This window comes from Aristolochia californica, unplaced genomic scaffold, assembly GCF_029961685.1.
Source record: "Aristolochia californica isolate CCGP_79_NKW_82.1479 unplaced genomic scaffold, dmAriCali1.0.hap1 SCAF_6, whole genome shotgun sequence".
In the NCBI taxonomy this organism is placed as follows: domain Eukaryota; kingdom Viridiplantae; phylum Streptophyta; class Magnoliopsida; order Piperales; family Aristolochiaceae; genus Aristolochia; species Aristolochia californica.
The window spans coordinates 38,912,300-38,931,790 of NW_027182257.1; the positions used below are offsets into that span (position 1 = coordinate 38,912,300).

A 19,491-nucleotide genomic window follows, 5' to 3' on the forward strand; every position below is an offset into this window, starting at 1 on the left:
CCAGGCCACCAATCAAATATACATGCATAAAGAACACGTATATTTAATAGTGATTCACAATCCTATCTTGGATTGCTAGTCCACAATTTTCTCTTCATGTTTTGCTCCCTAGGTGTTTTGCGGCTTGTGACTAGAATATCCAAGGGGGATAACATGATGAAAACTAGAAGAAAAATGTGAATAAGAACAAGATGAAACAAAGCCAAACAATCAAAATTTCTTTTTCAAGTCACATAAGATCAAATTTTTTTTCAAGCACACAAATTTTTTTACCAAGACCCGTTGCAAGCTAAAGTTTAGAGTTTCATACGTGAGAAGCTTCATAAAGAGGAAAGAAGAAAAGGGAAGAAGTAGAAGAATAAAAGAGGAGAAAAGAGTCTAAGCAGAGGAGCTCCAATGGGAGAGAGGAGAGATTTTAGGTAAGGAAGGAGAGGAGATCGGGTCTGAGTTTCCCCTCTTCATGATGTCTTATTTATATTCAAGAGTAGAAACCCTAATATATGATAAAGATAAAAAAAGGAACTTAAAATACTTAGTAATTACAAGCTATGTCACTCAATCACTTAATTATAAAATATGCCATTAGTACTTCTTCGACAAGATATATTATATTATTAACTTATATGATAAATTCTTAATGAATTTATGATTAAATTAATAAATTTATAATATCATAGCAACTTAATACTATAGAGCATATAATATTGATTGTAACTGTACCAGGATCCTGAAAATATTTATAAATTTAATCCAAAGTGCAAAAACTTATGGAAATGCTTGTATAAAAGAAAGAGGGGAAATTGAAATCACTATTTCTCACGCTTAAGGGCTATAATTGTTCCATGAATAAAAGTATTTTTAGCTTTAAAACACACATGTATATAATAATATTATTATTTTTAATAAGTATTTAAAATGAGTTATATCAAAATTAATCTTTTAAGCCTTTAACTACTCATCTATTTACTATCATAAGTAACTAGGTGATTAAAACAAAATAAAATATTATAGTATAAATGGCAACCATTGTATGAGGCATTGTTTTAACACAACCACTAGCATAGATATGTGCCAGTTCTCTACAATGCTACTTGCATAGTTCTATGCAAACCTGATGTCTTAATTTTATGGACTCACAATTAAAAAAAATACACGGACATACAAATCACAATGTCACTCAAACATACATGTGTTGAAATTTCAAGGACACGTAACATTTAGAATATACACATGTCAAAATTACAAGAACATATAAAATTTCAAATATCCACCTATTCAAATTCAAGAACTAATACAGATGAGAAATTACATTCTAAGAAATATTTCAATTATACAACTCAGTCATTGTATGAATTAAGAAAAAAACTACAATTTCTGTCTCCATGTATGAGCCCGTCCACGTACTCGTGGAGGTAAGCCTGCTAATGATAGAGATGGTGGAGATGGTGGAGATGGTGGAGAAGGTGAAGGTGGAGCTGGTGGAACTAGAGCATCAAGTAATTCTTCATTTAGCATAGCTCTTTGTTGTCTAATATATGTTGGCCTAGGTGGCTTCTCAAGAGAGGGGTGAATTGGATTTTTAAGTTAAAAATAAGTACTTCTATGCAAAATTAAGAATAAGTAAAATTTTTAATGAGTACACACCATAATACAAGATGGGAAATTTTTATTATTGATGTTCCCTTATTGGTAGTTGGCTGCAAAGAACCCTTGCTCGGGAAATTTTTAATAGCTCAACTAACTGTTATTTTACATAAAAGAGATTCTGACTCTCTTTTAAGCCATGTGTTATGCTCAAAAATATGATTACAAATCTTTACTTGAGATTACACAGCTAGATTTTAGTTCTAGCAAGCTCTCTTAATCTCTTTGCTATAGATTAGCCTTGAGAAGAAACAATGAAAATACAAAAATAAAAGGAAAACTTACACCCATGAAATTTTTGGAGACAATGTTTTCCTTAAGATTTCTATATCTCCAACCTTTGATGCACAAGAGGTGAGTATCTGGATTGCTAGAATACGTGGAGAATTTGAGAGAGATAGGCAATTTTTTTCTAGTTTGTAGCTATTTTTTCTAAAAAATGGGTTTGGTGAAGGAATTTCAAATAAAACAATGGTTGAATGCAATAACCAATAGATTCTCTCATTACTCTTCACAATGTGTTTGGAGGGGTATTTATAAGTTTTCCCATCAAACTAGTTGTTTATTGCCTTTTTTCGAAAAGATGAAAAAAGTGTTGATCGATCATTAGAAATTTATGTTCGATCAACCATATATAATGGTTATATTTTTGTGTTCCATGAGCTTGTTGATCGATCAATTGAATTCTCAACCTCTCATAAATGGTCGATTGATTGGTCATGCTTAATGGGCTACCCAGTGAGTGTTTTGGATGATCAATCATAGCTCATGCTAAGATCAATCATTCATTATAGCTCAATATGGCAGCTTTTAATATGATTGATCAATCAATTACATTGATCGATTATCCTTTATTTTCTTCAACCAAACTACATTTTGTATGATCGATCAAATCCCTGTAGGTTGATTGATCATGCTGCATGCCAGATTTAGAAAATTGGTTTTATGTATGATGATGATGCAACTAAATGGTTTTAGAAGTTTAATACATTAGAGCCCATCAAATAAACATAATTTTGAGAAATGACATGCCCACCTCCAAAGCTATTGTGTACCTAAAAATCAGAGTTTGGTGTTTTCCTATTTACATGGCTATGTTGAAGAACAGACATGGAAAAGTCTTATATGACTCTCATAACAAGAAGTTTCACATATCCTTAATTAATATGGAATCTAAGATAAGTCTCATGGAAGGAGGTCTCGCGAAAGAGTTTTAAGTTAAAGGTGTTTTAGTTATATTAGTCTTCCAGTTATGTTTACTTATTTAATTATTCTAGGACTTATTTGTAAGTGTTAAACTTTGGGGGTGTAACTATGACATGGGTAGTCTAATTGTAATCTTATTCTATTTATTTCTTCTATTATATATATAGATGCACATTGTACTCAGTTAAGAACGAGTTAGTAAAGTATTTATCTTTTTCATAAATTTAACATCATATCAGAGCGATTTTTGTGAATTGACTCAGACAACCCATAGAGATAATGTGATCCTTTTCTGATTTATCATCTTTGGTAGTTTAGTTTCATATTCTACCTTTTTTTTTCTTTCATGTCCCGTACCCATTGTTTCCTTGGCATTCATACCTCTATAAAGAACTTTTCATATTTCAAATTATATAATGGAAAGATCTTTGAGTTTACTTTCCAAGCCAAAATAAATTTTGGCAATTGGAGTTTTTTACAAAGAGAAATTGACATTTGAAGCAACAAAGGTCAAACAACAAGTGACGTTCAAGTAGCAAAAGAAAGCTTCAATCTTTTAGGGTTATGTCATCAGATACAAGATTTTATATGAAGAATTATATTTCAAAAGAAATATCTAAAAGTCTATTTTCTAACTTATCAAAATAATTCTCAATTTGACTTTTCTAGATGGAGATATCAATATCTAAAGACTCAAAGGTCATGATGGCCAAAGAAGAAAGAATACTTAGCTCGGCTAGATTGTACTGTCCAAAATCTATCATATTCTTTATCGAAAAAGAAGTATATTTATAATGGAATGTTATACTTGAATGAAATTTATCGAAGTCTAGTATCATAAGGAGTAACTTTCATGACAATCTGACCTATATGTAAAGAGATACTTTCATTAGAGTCAGCAAGTGTCAATCTACAGAATGAAGAAAAATCAAGTGGTAACAGAAGATTCAAGAACAAAACTTTTTATGTCAACTTAGGTATCCAATTAAAGATATTTGAATTTAGTTTCTTGAGCAATAAACTTTTTGTGATTCTAAGTTATATCATGGGGATATCAATATCAGAAGTACTAAAGTTAGTTCTACCAAAAAGTCCTACATGACTCTCACAAGAGTAAATCTCATAGAGCCAGAATTATTAAGGTGGAGTTTGAAAAAAATCTCATAGGAGGAGGTCACTCAAAAGAGTATCAGTTAAAGGTGTTTTAGTTTTTTTAGTCTTCTATTTATTTTCAGATATTCAATTATTCTAGGACTTATGTTTTAGTATTTAACTTTGGGTATAACTGGGACAAGGGTAGTTTCATTATAATTGGATTCGACTTATTTCCTCTATTATAAATAGAAGCTTCTTACTCAAATTACATCAAGTCAGTGAAGTTTTTCTCTTTTTCAGAAATTCAATATTTGCTAGTAGTGTGTAGCAAGTATGATCAATCAATGAACTTTCTATGGTTGATCATGTTTTATGTCTCTAACAAGAAAGGTTATCTATGATCGATTAGCCATGTAGGTTGATCAACCAATTAGTGTAAAATTCAATTGAATGGATAGTGTTGATTGATCAATCCAAGTGGGAAAATCGATTATGCTTTATAGCATGATTTTGCCATATTCTGGATGATCGATCAATCAACTTAGGCTGATCGATCATGTTTTATAATCTTGGCCTTTGCACTTTTGGATGATTGATCATTGTCAGATGTTGATCGATCATTCCAGTGCAAGTTCAATTAATTTGACTTTGAATGCATGAGCACAAATGATCCTAAGTTCAATTAATTTGACTTTGAAGGCATGAGAACAAATGATCCCTCCACTCCCTTCCCTACCTTCTCTTCCCTCCCTTCCTTCCTCCCTTCTCCCCCTTCCTCCTTCCTCCCTCCTTGCCCCCTCCCACCCTTCACCCGTGTCTCCCTTATCCCTTCTCGTCCCCTTTTGTTCCCTCTCCTCCCTGCCCTCTCCGTTGCTTCTCCCCTGCCTCCCTTATCCCTTCTCCTCCCCTTTTGTTCCCTCCCTCCCCTCTTCTTGTTAGCCTTCCCTTCGCTCCCCCTCACCTTAATCCTAATTTCAAGAAAATCAATCAAATTAGGTAAACCAGAGAAAACCTCAAACGTAGACAAAACCCTAATCAATCAAAATTTTGGCAAATATGAGCCGTAATTGTTAGAGATTAGATACTCTCTTGAGAAGCGGCTAGATGGGAGCCTAATATGGTTAAGGAGGCAACACTGAGCGGTAGAAAGAGTCGAGATCGAGAGAGAGAGAGAGAGAGAGAGAGAGAGAGAGAGAGAGAGAGAGAGAGAGAGAGAGAGAGAGAGAGAGAGAGAGAGAGAGAGGGTCAACGAGATTTTGTCACCTTTGACTACAAGAACGAGCAGTGCGACACCTCCAATGATGACAATTAGCTCCAGTGGTGGGAAAATAGTCTTTTGGCAGTGAGGAGAGTAATAATGGGCTCTGGCAATCTCCATTTCCATGGATAGTGAAGATAGGGGATTCGGTTTAAAAAGCAAAACAAAAAGCAAAGTTGGTGCAACAGATACATATCAACGATACCAACTCCCGTAGAAACTTGAAGTCGGTATCAGCAATATTGAAATTGGTTATTTTTAAATAATCCCTAATAAAAAATGATGAAAATGTCTTTCTTCTATATATCAGCAAATGGAGAAAATACCCTTTCAAAATATAAGTTCTCTATTGTCGATGTACAAAAGAGTTGAGCTACGAATCAATATGACCATTGGTACAAGAACAAGAGAAAATTATGAAAATTCAAAATGGTCCAACCTCTAATTTAATCATTTGATTTAATCTCACAAACTCATTTCATGTTTTTCTTAACTGGATGAATGTCTGCAACCTCCTTGATCGACTAATTTTAGTTTTAGCATTAGTCTCCACTTAGTGTTTGGCGAGAAACTTTTGATCTCATATTGTGATGATGTATCTAAGGTTGTGGCAAAGAGGACTGCTTGTTGTTATGCCAACAATAGAAATCTAGCAAAGATTTGAAATTTTGATATCTTGGCAAAGCCTTTCTCACTTGATGGATAGAGTTCCTTCAAAAACCTCTTTCTCAAAGTTCTTCTAAGATTTCTCTCTTGGTCTCCAAAAATTCCCGGGGGTGGTTCAACCAACCCACCTTTTTCTCTCCCTAATCTTTTGCTATTTAGTATACATAACATGGTAAGACTTATTCTCTAATTGATGAGGATGTGGTACCTCACAATCTTTTGTCACCTTTACTTTAAAGTGGAGCCTTCCAAACACACCATGGATAACCAATGTGTTGTCCCTCTTGCTTTGGTGAGCCTTTCCTACAATGCCATGTGTCATCTTTAATACCACCTAATTGGCATTCTTTTAATTTGATCTTACTTATGCGATCTACTTTATCTTAACCATCAATCGGGCCTTGATCTCAATAATTGACTTTGATTTTGATTTTGATTGATACCTTAATTTTGACTTTTGATTGACTACCCTTTAACTAATTCTTCATACTTCACCCTTGAGAAGTTTGACTTTTGTCATTGATCAAACTAGTGATCAAGATCTGTCAATCACGACAATTGATGGATGTCAATAATCTGAACCATTGATGGAAAGTCCAAATTCCGATGATTGGATTTTCATATCTAACAACTAGCTTAATTTATGGATCAATTCTTGCTCCTCCACGGGATGTGTTGCCTGTGAACGAAGCCTCTTACCAACAAAAATCAGGCCGTGAAACCTCTAGCCGTCTTAATTGATGCCGTCAATTCAAAGAGGAAATCAGCGAAAATCACGTATCATGATTTGTGGGCCACCTATGTCTTCAATTGTCTTTCCTTCTTCCTACTCTTAAAAAACTCCTCACGGATCCTTTCCTGTACCCTTTTTCAATTAGTAATTTCAACTTGGTAGTTAACTTTGACAAATGGAAATATGGAAGCTTTCCGAAGAAAAAAACCAGTCACCCCTGAGAAGTTTCTTCAGAACGACGATCCCGCTCTAACTACTGCATCAACCCACTGTTCCGAGTGTGAGCAAATTGGATCCCTAAGCCGAGGGCGAAGCACACAGAGCGGGCAAATTATGCAAAATGGAGTCCTGGGCACCGTCGTTTTCTCTCTTCTGTTCTTTGGGGAGTCTCTTTCCGGTCAAATCTTTCGCCCTCCTATCTTTGACCTGTTTCTCTTTTAATAATCTCTTTCTTGTTTTAACACAACAAACTCCAGTCTCCGCCGAGAGCTACCCGAACCTTACACAACTTTTGATGCAACGAGTCGCCGTCCGGTGGGTCCCGATCCATGGGAAGAAAGGAAAAAAGAGAGCGACCCATGGACCCCGACTGTGCGGCTTTGCGACAGTAGAAAGATCTGTCTGTCTGCGGGAAGCTCTTTAGAACCATCCCACCTCGAGTCTTTTCTCTCCCACCCTTATCTTCTTCCTCTTCGTCTCTCCTCTTCAGCGGCAAAATCGACCGACAGACAGGAATAGACGAAAAGAGGGAGAGGGAGACGTTAGTCCATTGGGGTAGATCTGCGGCATGGGGAACTGTGTCTTTCGGGGTTTGGTGGAGGCGGAGCATGTAATAAAGGTGGTGACTTCTAATGGCGGGATCATGGAGCTCTACCCGCCCATCAGCGCCGAGAACATCACGAATGAGTTTCCGGGACAAGGGATTTTCCACTCCACTGACCTTCTCTCTTCGCAGCCACAGCCGCTTCTTCACAACGAGGAGCTTCTCGTCGGGGAGCTTTACTATCTCCTTCCGCTGGGGCCGCAGATGGGAGGGGTAAGGGCCAGAAGGGGCGACGTAGCATCCGCGGCGGCCGCTGCTGCACCTTACCGTATGTCGTTCGACAGTCAGGGGATTTGGAGAAGGGCGGAGACGGCAGAGGTAGTGCCTAGGAGCAACACATCGGGTGTGTGGAAGGTGAAGCTGGTGATCAGTCCAGAGCAGCTGACAGAGATCCTATCCCAGGAGACGAGGACGGAGGCTCTCATTGAGAGCGTGCGAACGGTGGCCAAATGCGGAAATGGCTTCGCCTCTGCCGCCAATTCTGATCAGTGGAGTGTGACCAGCAGTTGGAAGGCGTCGGAAAACGTTACCTGAGAGAAGAGAAATTACTGGGAAGGAAGTCAGTGTCTGTTTCCTTTCACTTTTCTTTCTCTTATTATTATTTTTTCTTCGTTGATCAGTTGTTCTCACATGTTTCTGATATTATCACGTTGATACATAAGTAATCTTTGGTGGCTTTTCTTTTTCCCCTTCTTCCGACACGTAATTATATTCGCGTGTTCGAGGAGTTCTTCGTTGGTCTAGCTGTGTGCAAGGATGATCTGATCCTTGAGACATATCTGCTGGTCTTCATCAAATATACTCGCCTGGCATTATTCCCCAGATCTGTTCGAAGTGTTAAGGGTTAGGAGAGTTGAGTAAAACTGTATTAAAAAATTTACATAGATGTATGTAGTTCAGGGACTGTCTCTCGCGGTAAGACCTGTAATTTGACCATATATGGAGGCGCTCGCCATCAATGGAGGCAGATTACACGGAATCAGCTCCACTGAACCTTGCTCTATCTGGGGAAACATTACCCTAGCTGAGGTTTGATAAAACAATTTAAAATAGATAGTTTCTAAAATAAATGTGTGAAAATTCCATTTGACTTATTAATCAACCAAATAAATGGGTAATCAATTAACAGTTAACATGTAATTTTTTAAAAAAAGAATACCACGTTACAATGTAAAAAAAGAGAACCTAGAATGACATAATATGAAACATAAATACATATGTAGATCGGAGTTGACCTCACCAACGAGGACTGCATCAACCTGACCAAGAAGATGACGATCAAAGAAATTAAATCCAAAAAGTTTGGTTTCACAAAGTGGAGAAGTCAATGGGTACCCAAAGACACTATTGGGAAGACACCTACTCAGGTTGTGGGATTGGTGACGAGCTCAGTGCAGATCAATGGCAAGCTCAACTATATGAATTTGTCAAGAGGAATCATATTGATGACTAAGGGTAGCATCAACTCGAGGGAAGCCCGAACCTATTTATGTTCGAGCCTGGTTTGATTTAAATAAACTGAACCTGAGCTCGAGCTGAGCCTAGCCTCTAACCTAAAATTGTAATCGAGCTTGAGCCTAATAATTTTAACCGAGTTCGAGTTCGAGATCGAGCTCCAACTTACATTTAAAACTTTGCATAAAATACATGTCAAATAAATTGTATATAAAATTATGCATATATTTTACACAAAATTGGGCATAACCTTTGTATATTAACCTTGCATAAAATTATCTATACAGTATGCATAAAATTATTCATAAAAGCTGCATAATTATGCATAAACTTTATTTAATAATCAAACACAAAAATATTCATTTGAAAAGCAACGCTAGTTTTATCTATTTGTACTAAATCAGATCGTTCTGATTCAAGGACTGAAAAACCAAATCATCGAGAGAAAAAAAAAATTAAGAAAAATGGTTTTGGAAGACTTAATCGCATGCCCATTTTTTGTTTTTTCCATCGGAGCATGGATTTATACAGCAGCAGTTATGAAGTAAAAAGAAACTTATGAATCCCACACTTTTTTTACAGGATTCATTCATTCATGAGATGTCAATTTGGAATATTGAAACCAAAACTGACAAAACGATAAAAGGATGACGAACGAAGAACTTGGAAGTCCAGTAACCGACGGAATGAAAACATGAGATGGGAACGAGGAATGTAAAGAAAATCTTATTTGGTTTAGGGGATTGAATATGTCCATGTCGTTTGATGTTTAGTAGTCAAAATTGATCACCGGATGGGAAAGTTTGCTTTCGAAACCATTCATGATGTCTGATTTGTTAAAAAAAATTAACCTAGCCCGTAAATCCTCGTCTGGACATCCGCCATGGATAACAATTCAAATGTGGAGAAAAATACCTACTAGATTTTGGCAATTCTTCTGGGCCTTCAAAGTTAGGAGCCACGATGCAGCCGAGCGTACCTCTCCAGTTCGCAGCTTTCAACTAATATAGATCAAAATTGCTCACGAACCTCACCTTCTTGTTTGGGTCTCTCGAGTAGAACGCCATCTACTCCTCCTCAAATTCTTCATGGAATCTTCTCACACCTTGGGATTCCTTTAGAACTGTTGTATGAATGAATCCTATAAAGCTTAAGTAAAACAGGAAAAAGAAAACTTTTGTGTAAAAACCTATGAATCCCGCACTTTGTTTACAGGATATATGAAACCTAACGACAACCGTGACAAGTCACGTGCCGAAGCCTATAAATGATTTTCCTTTCCACAAGGCTAATGGAACGCTTCAATGCGAAGGGAGAACAGAGAACGAAGGCTGCTAGTTACATACAAAAAGCCCTTGGAGACGGATGGGAAAGAGAGACAAGACAAAAAAATTCAACGGTAAATGCTACCGCTGGAGAATTTGGAAGGCGAATCACAACAACGGTTTTGGTCCCAGCTTCTTCTACCTACTTCCAAGCTTCTTAACAAGCTTCGCCATTGGCAACTGAGAACACCCAGTTATCCTCTATAATAGACAACGATGATTCTTAGAAACAAATATATGTGTCCAGAAAACAGCGGAGAAACATGGGAGGCGGCAAAGGGGCCTGTTACGTCTCTATTGTCGTCGTCTCTCCCTTTTTTGAAGGTATGATGTTTCTATATCTGGGCAAATAGAAAATCAAGAGGGAAAAGTTGGTGGGGAAGAGATACATTGTTCATCAATTGTTGTTTCCTCTTATTTTCAGAAGGCAGGGGCTAGTTGCGTTTCCCTGAGGAAAACGAAACAACGAAGAGTTATCTCGAACCGGAAGAGTCAAAGACATCTCCCGCCTCCTGGGTCCTCGTTAAGTTAACGAGTCGGCTCAAGCTCCACTCTATGCTCCAGACTATCCGCAGCCATGTCGCTCCACCCCCACCACTTGAAGCTAGGATTAACCTTGGTTGGCAGAGTTTGACTCAATTTTAGTACACATTGTCTATGATGTATGTAGTCACTCCATTTTTTAAATCTGATACAGTTTATATTAAATGAAAGGTCATGAAGCTTTTTTTTTCTCTACAATAATATCTTTTTGCTTATGACAAAGAGGCCAATACACAAAATTAAAATAAAATTGAAAACCTAATGTACATGGATTTAGGGGGATCTTATTCCCAAATTAGATTAATTTTTATTCTCCTACTCTTCGAAACTATTATTATTTTATTTCCTATATAAGATTTTATCATCATAAAAAAGAGGAGATTGTTGACCGAGGGTTGAGTCGCATCCAAATTTTGAAGATAGCAAGACTTAATTGATCTAACAATTGCACACTAAGCATGTCAAATGCACTTCCTTTAAGAGACAAAAATAAAGGCCTATGCGAAAGAATCGTCATGAATATCTCAAGACCTTGAGTTTTAAAAGTGTATCAAGTCATCTTGAGGAAACACCCGCAAGAAAAGAAATGAAGAATTGAATATTAGAGTCTAAGTAGTGTAGCAAATCTCAAGTACTCCACCTATGTAACAGAGCAACCCAAAATTCTTGAGGTCTAATTGAAATTTTTGGAGCTATAGGATATTTGCACTCATGAATTATTTTACCGATGCATACCTATATTCCATACATGTTATAATGTCTTAGGACTAAAATTACTTATGCTTTGAAGTCACATTTAGGTAACTAGCTTTGGCATGATTGATCATTGTTTGTGAATCATCGAATAATTGGAATGTGCTTTGGCCTAAAAAATAAAACTTGATCGATCAATTAGGGGTGATTGATCGATCAATCAAAACTTGGCTAGAAAGAGTTATAAAGCATGATCGATTATTCCTTATAGATTGATCGATCAATCTTGTCTAGATGATGGAAAAGTAAGCAACATGATCGATCACACCTTCAGTTTGATCGATCATATAGAATTTGCCATTGAGGTACATAATGCACGATGAATCATAGATTTTCTACTGATCGATCAAACATATATTGCACAACCAGTAGGAAGATTGCATGATGGATCAATCTGAGTACATTGATCGAACAACTTAATGTGTCAAACCTATAAAAAAAATATTGATCAATCAATCCATCAATCAATAAGCCATTGTTTGACAAAACTATAGTCGATACCCACAATTGATCGATCAAAGTCATGTCAACTTTTTGCAAAAAAGTTAAATTATAACTAGTTTGGCTTGGAGAACTTATAAATTACCTACCAAACATGCCTTCGACAAGTTAAAGAGCATTTATTGGCATACCTACACCAGTCAAAGCATTCAACCTTGAAATTCCTTCTAAGTTCAATTTTGAGAGAAAAGAAGCACCTCTTTGCAAATCTTTCAAATCCTCGTGCATTCTTGTCTCTTCTTCTTCTTCTTTTTCTTCTTTACCCTAGATGTAATCTATGATGTCCTGAATATCAACATGGTATCATAGCAGGGATTGATTTTCAGGATTCATAGTTATGAATTCCAAACTTTCTATTTCTCGGTGGAGGGAAAAACCCATGTCAATATGTCAAGTCTTCTTTGTGAATCTGCTACTGCTTGGGATCATCAAGAATTGCATTATGTTAGTGCTATTATTATCGTCGTTCTATTGTTGTTGTGTTTTATAGTTCAGCTCAAAAACTCTCCTTAATAGCAAAATATTTCGTTTGCATTGCTGGTATTGGGAGTTGACTAGAGGCTGATAACTTTCTGGTTTCTGGTGCTTATTGATATCGTTGTCCCTGCTGATAGTCTTCCTTGCTAATCGTCGTCTCTACTGATCATCCAGTAACTTCATCTCAAAAAATCAAATTGTTGTGCTTTGTTGCTGTCGGGTATCAGAGACATGATTGTAGTCCCTGCTGTGTAGAATCCTAGAAGTGATTTTACGTGATTATTGTTGATTATCAGCAAGGTTTCTATGTGATTACATTAAACTTTCAACGCTACTGATACTGAATGAATCACAAATCTAGTAGACTTCGTTATTACGCTGGCAAGTTGAGATTACTTTCGGAAAGTTTTTGGCATTACCAATCCTCTCTGGTATTTCTCTCGAAGTCGTATTGCTCTTGTATTGCTCTCATTGGTCTCATCCAGCCTAGTTGTCAAACTCATTCCAAGTTGATCTAGTGAATTCTCTGATTGTATTGATATATGCTCATTCGATTGCCTACTTGGTTACTTATCCAGTTGTTGACTAGCAAGTTCATCATCAAATAAGCGCCACAATGCCTGGTAATCTTCCGGGTATCTTCTTGGCTAGCATGCTCTTTTAATCCACCATTAACAATGGAAGTTTCATTATTGTTGTCTTTGATTGTTGGTATCCCAAGTTGGTACCCAAGCTTCAACAATATTTTGCTGGCATCATCATTGATCGTTGACTTATATCTCGATACAGTATCTTGGCTGCTAGGTATCTTGTTAATACTGAATCACCATAATTTGCTGGCATATCTTTGGAAGTTATATCTTCAACTATTTCTCACACTACCCTCATTGGCAATCTCCTGGAAGTTTGCTTTGCTCAGATTAACACAATTGTCTCCACTGTCATCCAACACATTATACGTAGACGAAAGTTTATCTTGGAAAGTCATATGAGATTATGTCCTCAATGCTAGTGATTGAGTAGAACAGTATTATCGTATATCCTCTCCTTTTATCTATCTCTATTGCAGAGAAAGGAGGAAAGTCGAGAGAGAGAGATGAAGGGGATTGTCATATGGGAAAAATCACTACCTGTCGGGTCAATCTCTATTTGTATTTAATCTTTCGGGTTCAAACCACTGAACCAACGACCATACCGATACTATTCTGCTCTGGTTAACTCAAGTTAACTCGGACCGGGTCAACTTGGACACGAGTTAGCCTAATTCAGCCGACTTTTTCTTTGCCTCTTTGCCTCCGGTATACTGGTCCCGATCCGAGTACTATACCAATTCCTCTCGCAATCGGGCTATATTGGTCTGACACCGACTCAACTCTTGACTCATCGTGACTCATTTTTTTACTTGGATTATTACCCTGGATTATCTTTAGCTTATTACTTGGTGCACAACTGCCTTATTCAAAGATGGACTCGTTGTAGATTATTTCATGTGTCTTTATTACTCTTAAAGACTTTCATTATTTATCGGTTATCTGCTACTGTATAACTGTATATTTGGTACAAGTTATTTGGGCATTGGCTCATTACTACAACTGCTATTGTGTCTCTTTGATTGAGACTTTATTATTAGAAATGAACTCCTTAGTTGCTTGCCTTGGGTTCATTATTTGCTGATTGTGTTCATATGATGAAGAATTGGACTTACTTAGGAAAATAAAGCACATGATGACCCCGACTTCTTCATCTTATCTTCCTCATTACCCATTACCCTTTATTATTTGGCAGCCTTTCTCCTACCGTCCTTTATATGACTCTCACTTTCCTCCCTTTGGCCAACCCTTTTTTGATGTGTTGTTTTGGTTGGTCCCTTTTATATATATGGGTGTTTTAAGTCCATTGAGACATTTTATTGGTACACTTGGGTTTTTTTATCACCGTCTTGTGAATGACAGGCATTACCCACTTTAGTGATTATTATCACTATATTTGTTTGAAATCATTTGAGGTTGGTTTCGACTTATGTTTTATTACCTATTTCTACCCTTTGAGAGTTTGTGCTCGCTTTCGTACTTATCCTTGGGCTACTGTGATGGAGGAGATTATTACTATATCTATGTTATTTGTTCCAAGTTGGGATTATTACCATTACCTCCCAACTTGAGGGGAAGTGCTGGAAGATATAAATATGTTGGAGTATTATTGATGCAATTAGTTTATGTTTTTTGTCTATACCTCACTCTTACTATGGTGAAGGGTGTAATTATAATATTGGTACTTGTAGCATTTGTAAATATAGCTTAAGGGGAAGGGTTTGGAATTAGTCCATATCCCTATTCTTTCTCTTCTCTTCTCTTCTTTTCTCCCCAATTGGGCATTATTCTCTTTCATTCTTCTGCCCCGCCTCCCCTCTCTCCCCAACACCCCCCCCCCCCCCCACACTCTCTCTCGGTTTGTTCTCTCTAGATGGCCAAAGAAACTCTTAGGACTTTGAACTATACATTACAAATTTTTAATCTGGTAGTCATATTTCATCCAAATAATTCAAATCAAGGGCACAAATATAGCAATACATCGACTAAATTACTACGACCCTTACTAATCTTGATTTAATGAGACTAGAGTTGAGGTTGACTTACGCTCTCTATCTTTCCCACCTTTACTATCGCTTATAGAGAAGCTCTACTAAACTTGTGTTTACCTATTAGTAAATATCTACTATATATTTTAATGTAATTATTTATACATGATTATGTGGGGTCTATAATAATTTTGTTATAGATATGATTTTGAATGTCACTGGCATGGGTTGTCATGCTTATATTATGCTTGTATTATGTTCATCATTTTGAGGTTCATATTATGTTTAATAACATTCATAAGGGCTTATACTGATATATTAAACTTATATTATGTTCAATTTTATGATTGCATTATCCATCTTTCTCCTCTCCCCCTCTAACTCCTCTCTCTCACTCTCTCCCATAGGTTCCCCCACCCCCCGCCCGAAGTTTTCTCTCATCACCCCATCCCTCTCCAAGTCTTTTGAACAATCCCTCTCTCCCTCCTTTCCCCTTCCTCCTTTTTTTGTTTCCCTTTCACTACCTGTTAGGAATTAGACGCCCTAATTCAAAACGAACGAGAGCAATAAGAATCACAACAAAATAAAAATAAAATACAAAAAACACAAGATTTATACAGTTTCGCCTCAAGGTGAGACTACGTCCTGTCTTCCATCGTTGTAGTAATTCACTTTGAAGATAAAATAGTTTACAAGAAAAATCGCACACACTCAAGTATTTTTCTCGAACATCACTCAGCCATAATTGATAATCCTTCTCAATGATGATAACCCTAATAACGGTGCCCCAAAATATAAAAATAAAACTAGGATAACCACAATACAATTATAAAATCCCAAAACTACCCTCAGGTGACTTACGTTGACTCGATCTACGTACCGACTCAGCGTAAGGCGTTAATTAGGCTCTACAACTTAACACTACCTCTCCCTTCTTCCTTTGCTCCTCCTAAGGCTCCCACCACTTTATTCCACTCTCCTTCTTCTCTTCTTCATATTTCTTTCTCCCTCTCCCTTTCCCTTTCCCTTTCCCTCTCCCTTTCCCTCTCCCTCTACCCTTCCTTCTACGTATTTTTCTCTCCCTCTCCCCTTACCCATTTTCTTTATCTTTGTTGGAAGATGGGCCCAATCCCATAAGACCAAGGAAGACCCACATATCTAAGAGTGTTGGAAGATGGGCCCAAGCCCATAAGATATGGGACCCACCATGATCACGTGAGGTGGCATAAGAAGTCTAATTGAGCCACAATTATTATGGATGCTAGTTTCACAGAAGAGTTTCAGTTTAAAGGTATTTTAGTCATGTTATTCTTCTATTTATATTGAGTTATTTAATTATGCTAGGACTTATCTTTTAGTATTAGAGTTTAGGTGTAATTGAAAATAGGATAGTTTAAGTGTAATTAGACTCTACTACTTTCTTCTATTATAAATAGGGGTTCATGTACTCTGATTACAATAAGTCAATGAAGTATATCTCTTTTTCATAAATTCAACATGGTATCAGAGCAAGTTTTGTGAGTTGACTCGGTCAACCAATAGAGGTAATGTGATTTTTTTTTATTATCTCTAGTAGTTTAGCTTCATATTTATCTTTTTTTCCAGTCCCTATACCTGTTATTTGATTTACGTTTTCACCTCTATACTGAGCTTTTCATATTGCATATTATATATTTACGAAAATATATTCGAGTCTAATTTCCAAGGAAAAATGATTTTTCACAATTGGAGTTATCTACAAAGGGCAATCGATATTTGAAGCCGCAAAGGTCAAATTGCAAAAGAGATTCGTGCAGTAGCAGAAAGCTTCAACTTCCGAGCTATTTTATGCTATCAAGAACGAGACTTTGTATGGAGAATTATATATAAAAAATATATGTAAGTCTATTTTCTTACCTATTCAACCAATTTTCAATCTGAGTTTTTTATATGGAGATATTGATCTTGGAAGAGTCAATGGTCATGCTGAAAAAAGGGGAAAGAGTACTTAGTTCGGTAAAGACCGAATTCTATCAGATTATATATCTCAATAGAAGTATATTTTAAGAAGAAAATTTATACTTGGATGAAATTTATTTAAGTCTAGTTTTAGAAGGAGAAAATTTCATGTCAATCGGTTTTATATTTAAGAATATATTTGCATTGGAAGAATCAAAGGTCATACTGGTATCATGTTGCATTGAAAAATCCGAATTTAGGCCGATTGTTTTGTGTCACTTTTTGAGTTGCTATTATTGATCAACTATATCAGGAAAATATCTCACTTACCCCTTTTTTGGTTACTACATCAATTTTATTTGGTTCAAGCTGGGAACACTGCCTTTACCTCCCAACTTGAGGGGGAGCAGTAGAAGAAGTATAAGAAATAGGTATTTTATTCCATATGTTGTGGTAAGTCTTATGTGACCAAAATATTCAAGAAAGGGGGAGCTCAAAAGATGAAACTTTTACATCTAAGAACAATTTTTATGCAGTAAAAAAAATTGAAGATCAAGAATCCTGACTCGCAATAATGATTGTGGTAGTTATTGGTGATACTTGACTCGGCTCAACTCGATTCTATTTGTCTGGTTGGATTATTATTTTGAGGTATTCGTAACATATTGCATCAGATTATTTCATGGGTCCATTTTAAAAGGATTTTTATTATTTTGGTTCATGTTATATGGGCCAGGCCCATTTCAGCTGCAACTATTGTGTCTCTTTGGAAGAGACATTATTATTGAAGAAGTGGTGGCTTCAACATCCCATCTTCCTGTTTACCCATTACCTATTGGTTATTTGACAACCTTACTCCTACCATCCTTTATTTGACTCTCACATACTTCTTTGGGCCAACCTTTTGCGTATTGCTTCGGTTGGGAGTTTAAGTCCATACATATATACGTATATGGGTGTTTAAGTCCATTGAAACTTTTATATATATACCTGTGGGTCCTTTATCGCCGTTTTGTGAATGATAGACATTACCCACTTATCACATACTTTATTGTTGTCTTGTGAATGATATGTACTTATCACGTATCACGTCTTTTATCGCCGTCTTGTGAATCATAGGCATTTATCACCCATTTCTACCAGTGAGAGTCGGTGCCCTGGTGGGACACCGTGATGGAGGAGCTTATTACTACATATATGTTACGCTCCTTAATTGACATTTATTACTCCTACGTCTTGAGAGTTGTTGTGTTGTGAAGGGACAAGGTGTTGGAGGAGCTTTTACTACACTTCTGAGTACTACGTGTAGACCCACTACCTGCGAAAGATAGGAGTGCCACTACTTGAGAATGATAGGAGTGTGCCCTATATCCAGCATGGGTTATTACTGGAGTATGGAGCGTTGTCATACGGCTTGGAGTGATTATACTCTTACTTATCTTATGCCAGCAGAGCTTAATGGAAGACAGCACCAACGTGAGGGGAAGTGTTGGAAGATATGAAGGACTACTATTTTATTTGAGAAGATCCTATACATCATTTACAGCAAGCTGGGAGTTCATGATGTTCTCTTACCCCTGGCTTGACGGGGAGTGTTGGAAGATGGACCCAAGCCCACATGATCAAGGAAGGCCCACATTTCCAAAGTGTGTTGGAAGATGGGCCCAAACCCATTAGATATGGGACCCACCATGATCACGTGAGGAGGCATAAGAAGTCTTACACAATAAGAAGTCTAACTTATTATGTGTTGCTTTTCAGGACTCCATGGATTTAGCTCATAGAGAAAAAGAAAGAGATCTATTGGGAGAAAATTAGAGGAAGAAGAGGTTATGGACTTGATATCCTGACCCTCCCCCTAAAACTCTATTTATAGATTAATGAAGCTAATGTATTACAATAATACCCCTGAACTTAGGGTTTAGGGTTTAAGGTTTTAACCCTGTAATTTTAACTTAATTACATCAATGCCATCTTTATGATATGACTCTTTATTTACCATCATGCCATCATGCCATCATTGTATGTGGGCCTATGGGCCTTCTCTTTGATATGTGGGCCTTGAGCCCTTTTTCTATATCTCTTGGATGCATGGGTCTTCCTTGGTCATATGGGCTTGGGCCCATCTTCTCATACACTTGGATTTGTGGGTCTTCCTTGGTCATCTGGGCTTGAGCCTTCTCTTCCAACACTCCCCCTTAGGCTAGGGGTGAGAGAACAACATGAACTCCCAACTTACTGTAAATGATGTATAAAATATTTTTTCTATAAAATGGCACATCTTCCAATATGCCTTCATCTTCCAACATTCCCACTCACGTTGGTGCTCTCATTCATGAGGCTCAGCTAACATAATATCAGTGAAAGTAAATCACTTCTAGCCGCTAAGACATTGCTCCATACTCCAGTCTTAACTCATACTGGATGTAGGGCACACTTCGTCTTCTGTAGGTAGTGTGTCTATCGGCATTGCTCTGAAGTGTCCACCCCCACCAC

The 19,491-nt window shown here is 37.0% G+C and overlaps 1 protein-coding gene across 1 annotated transcript; it reads left to right on the forward strand.

The window, feature by feature from the left end:
* The first annotated feature begins 7,269 nt into the window (after positions 1-7,269).
* Positions 7,270-8,102, forward strand: LOC137935135 (uncharacterized). Its single transcript, XM_068779798.1, has one exon. It carries the CDS (start codon positions 7,390-7,392, stop codon positions 7,957-7,959), a length of 570 nt encoding a protein of 189 aa, XP_068635899.1. The 5' UTR covers positions 7,270-7,389; the 3' UTR covers positions 7,960-8,102.
* The last annotated feature ends 11,389 nt before the right edge of the window (positions 8,103-19,491 follow it).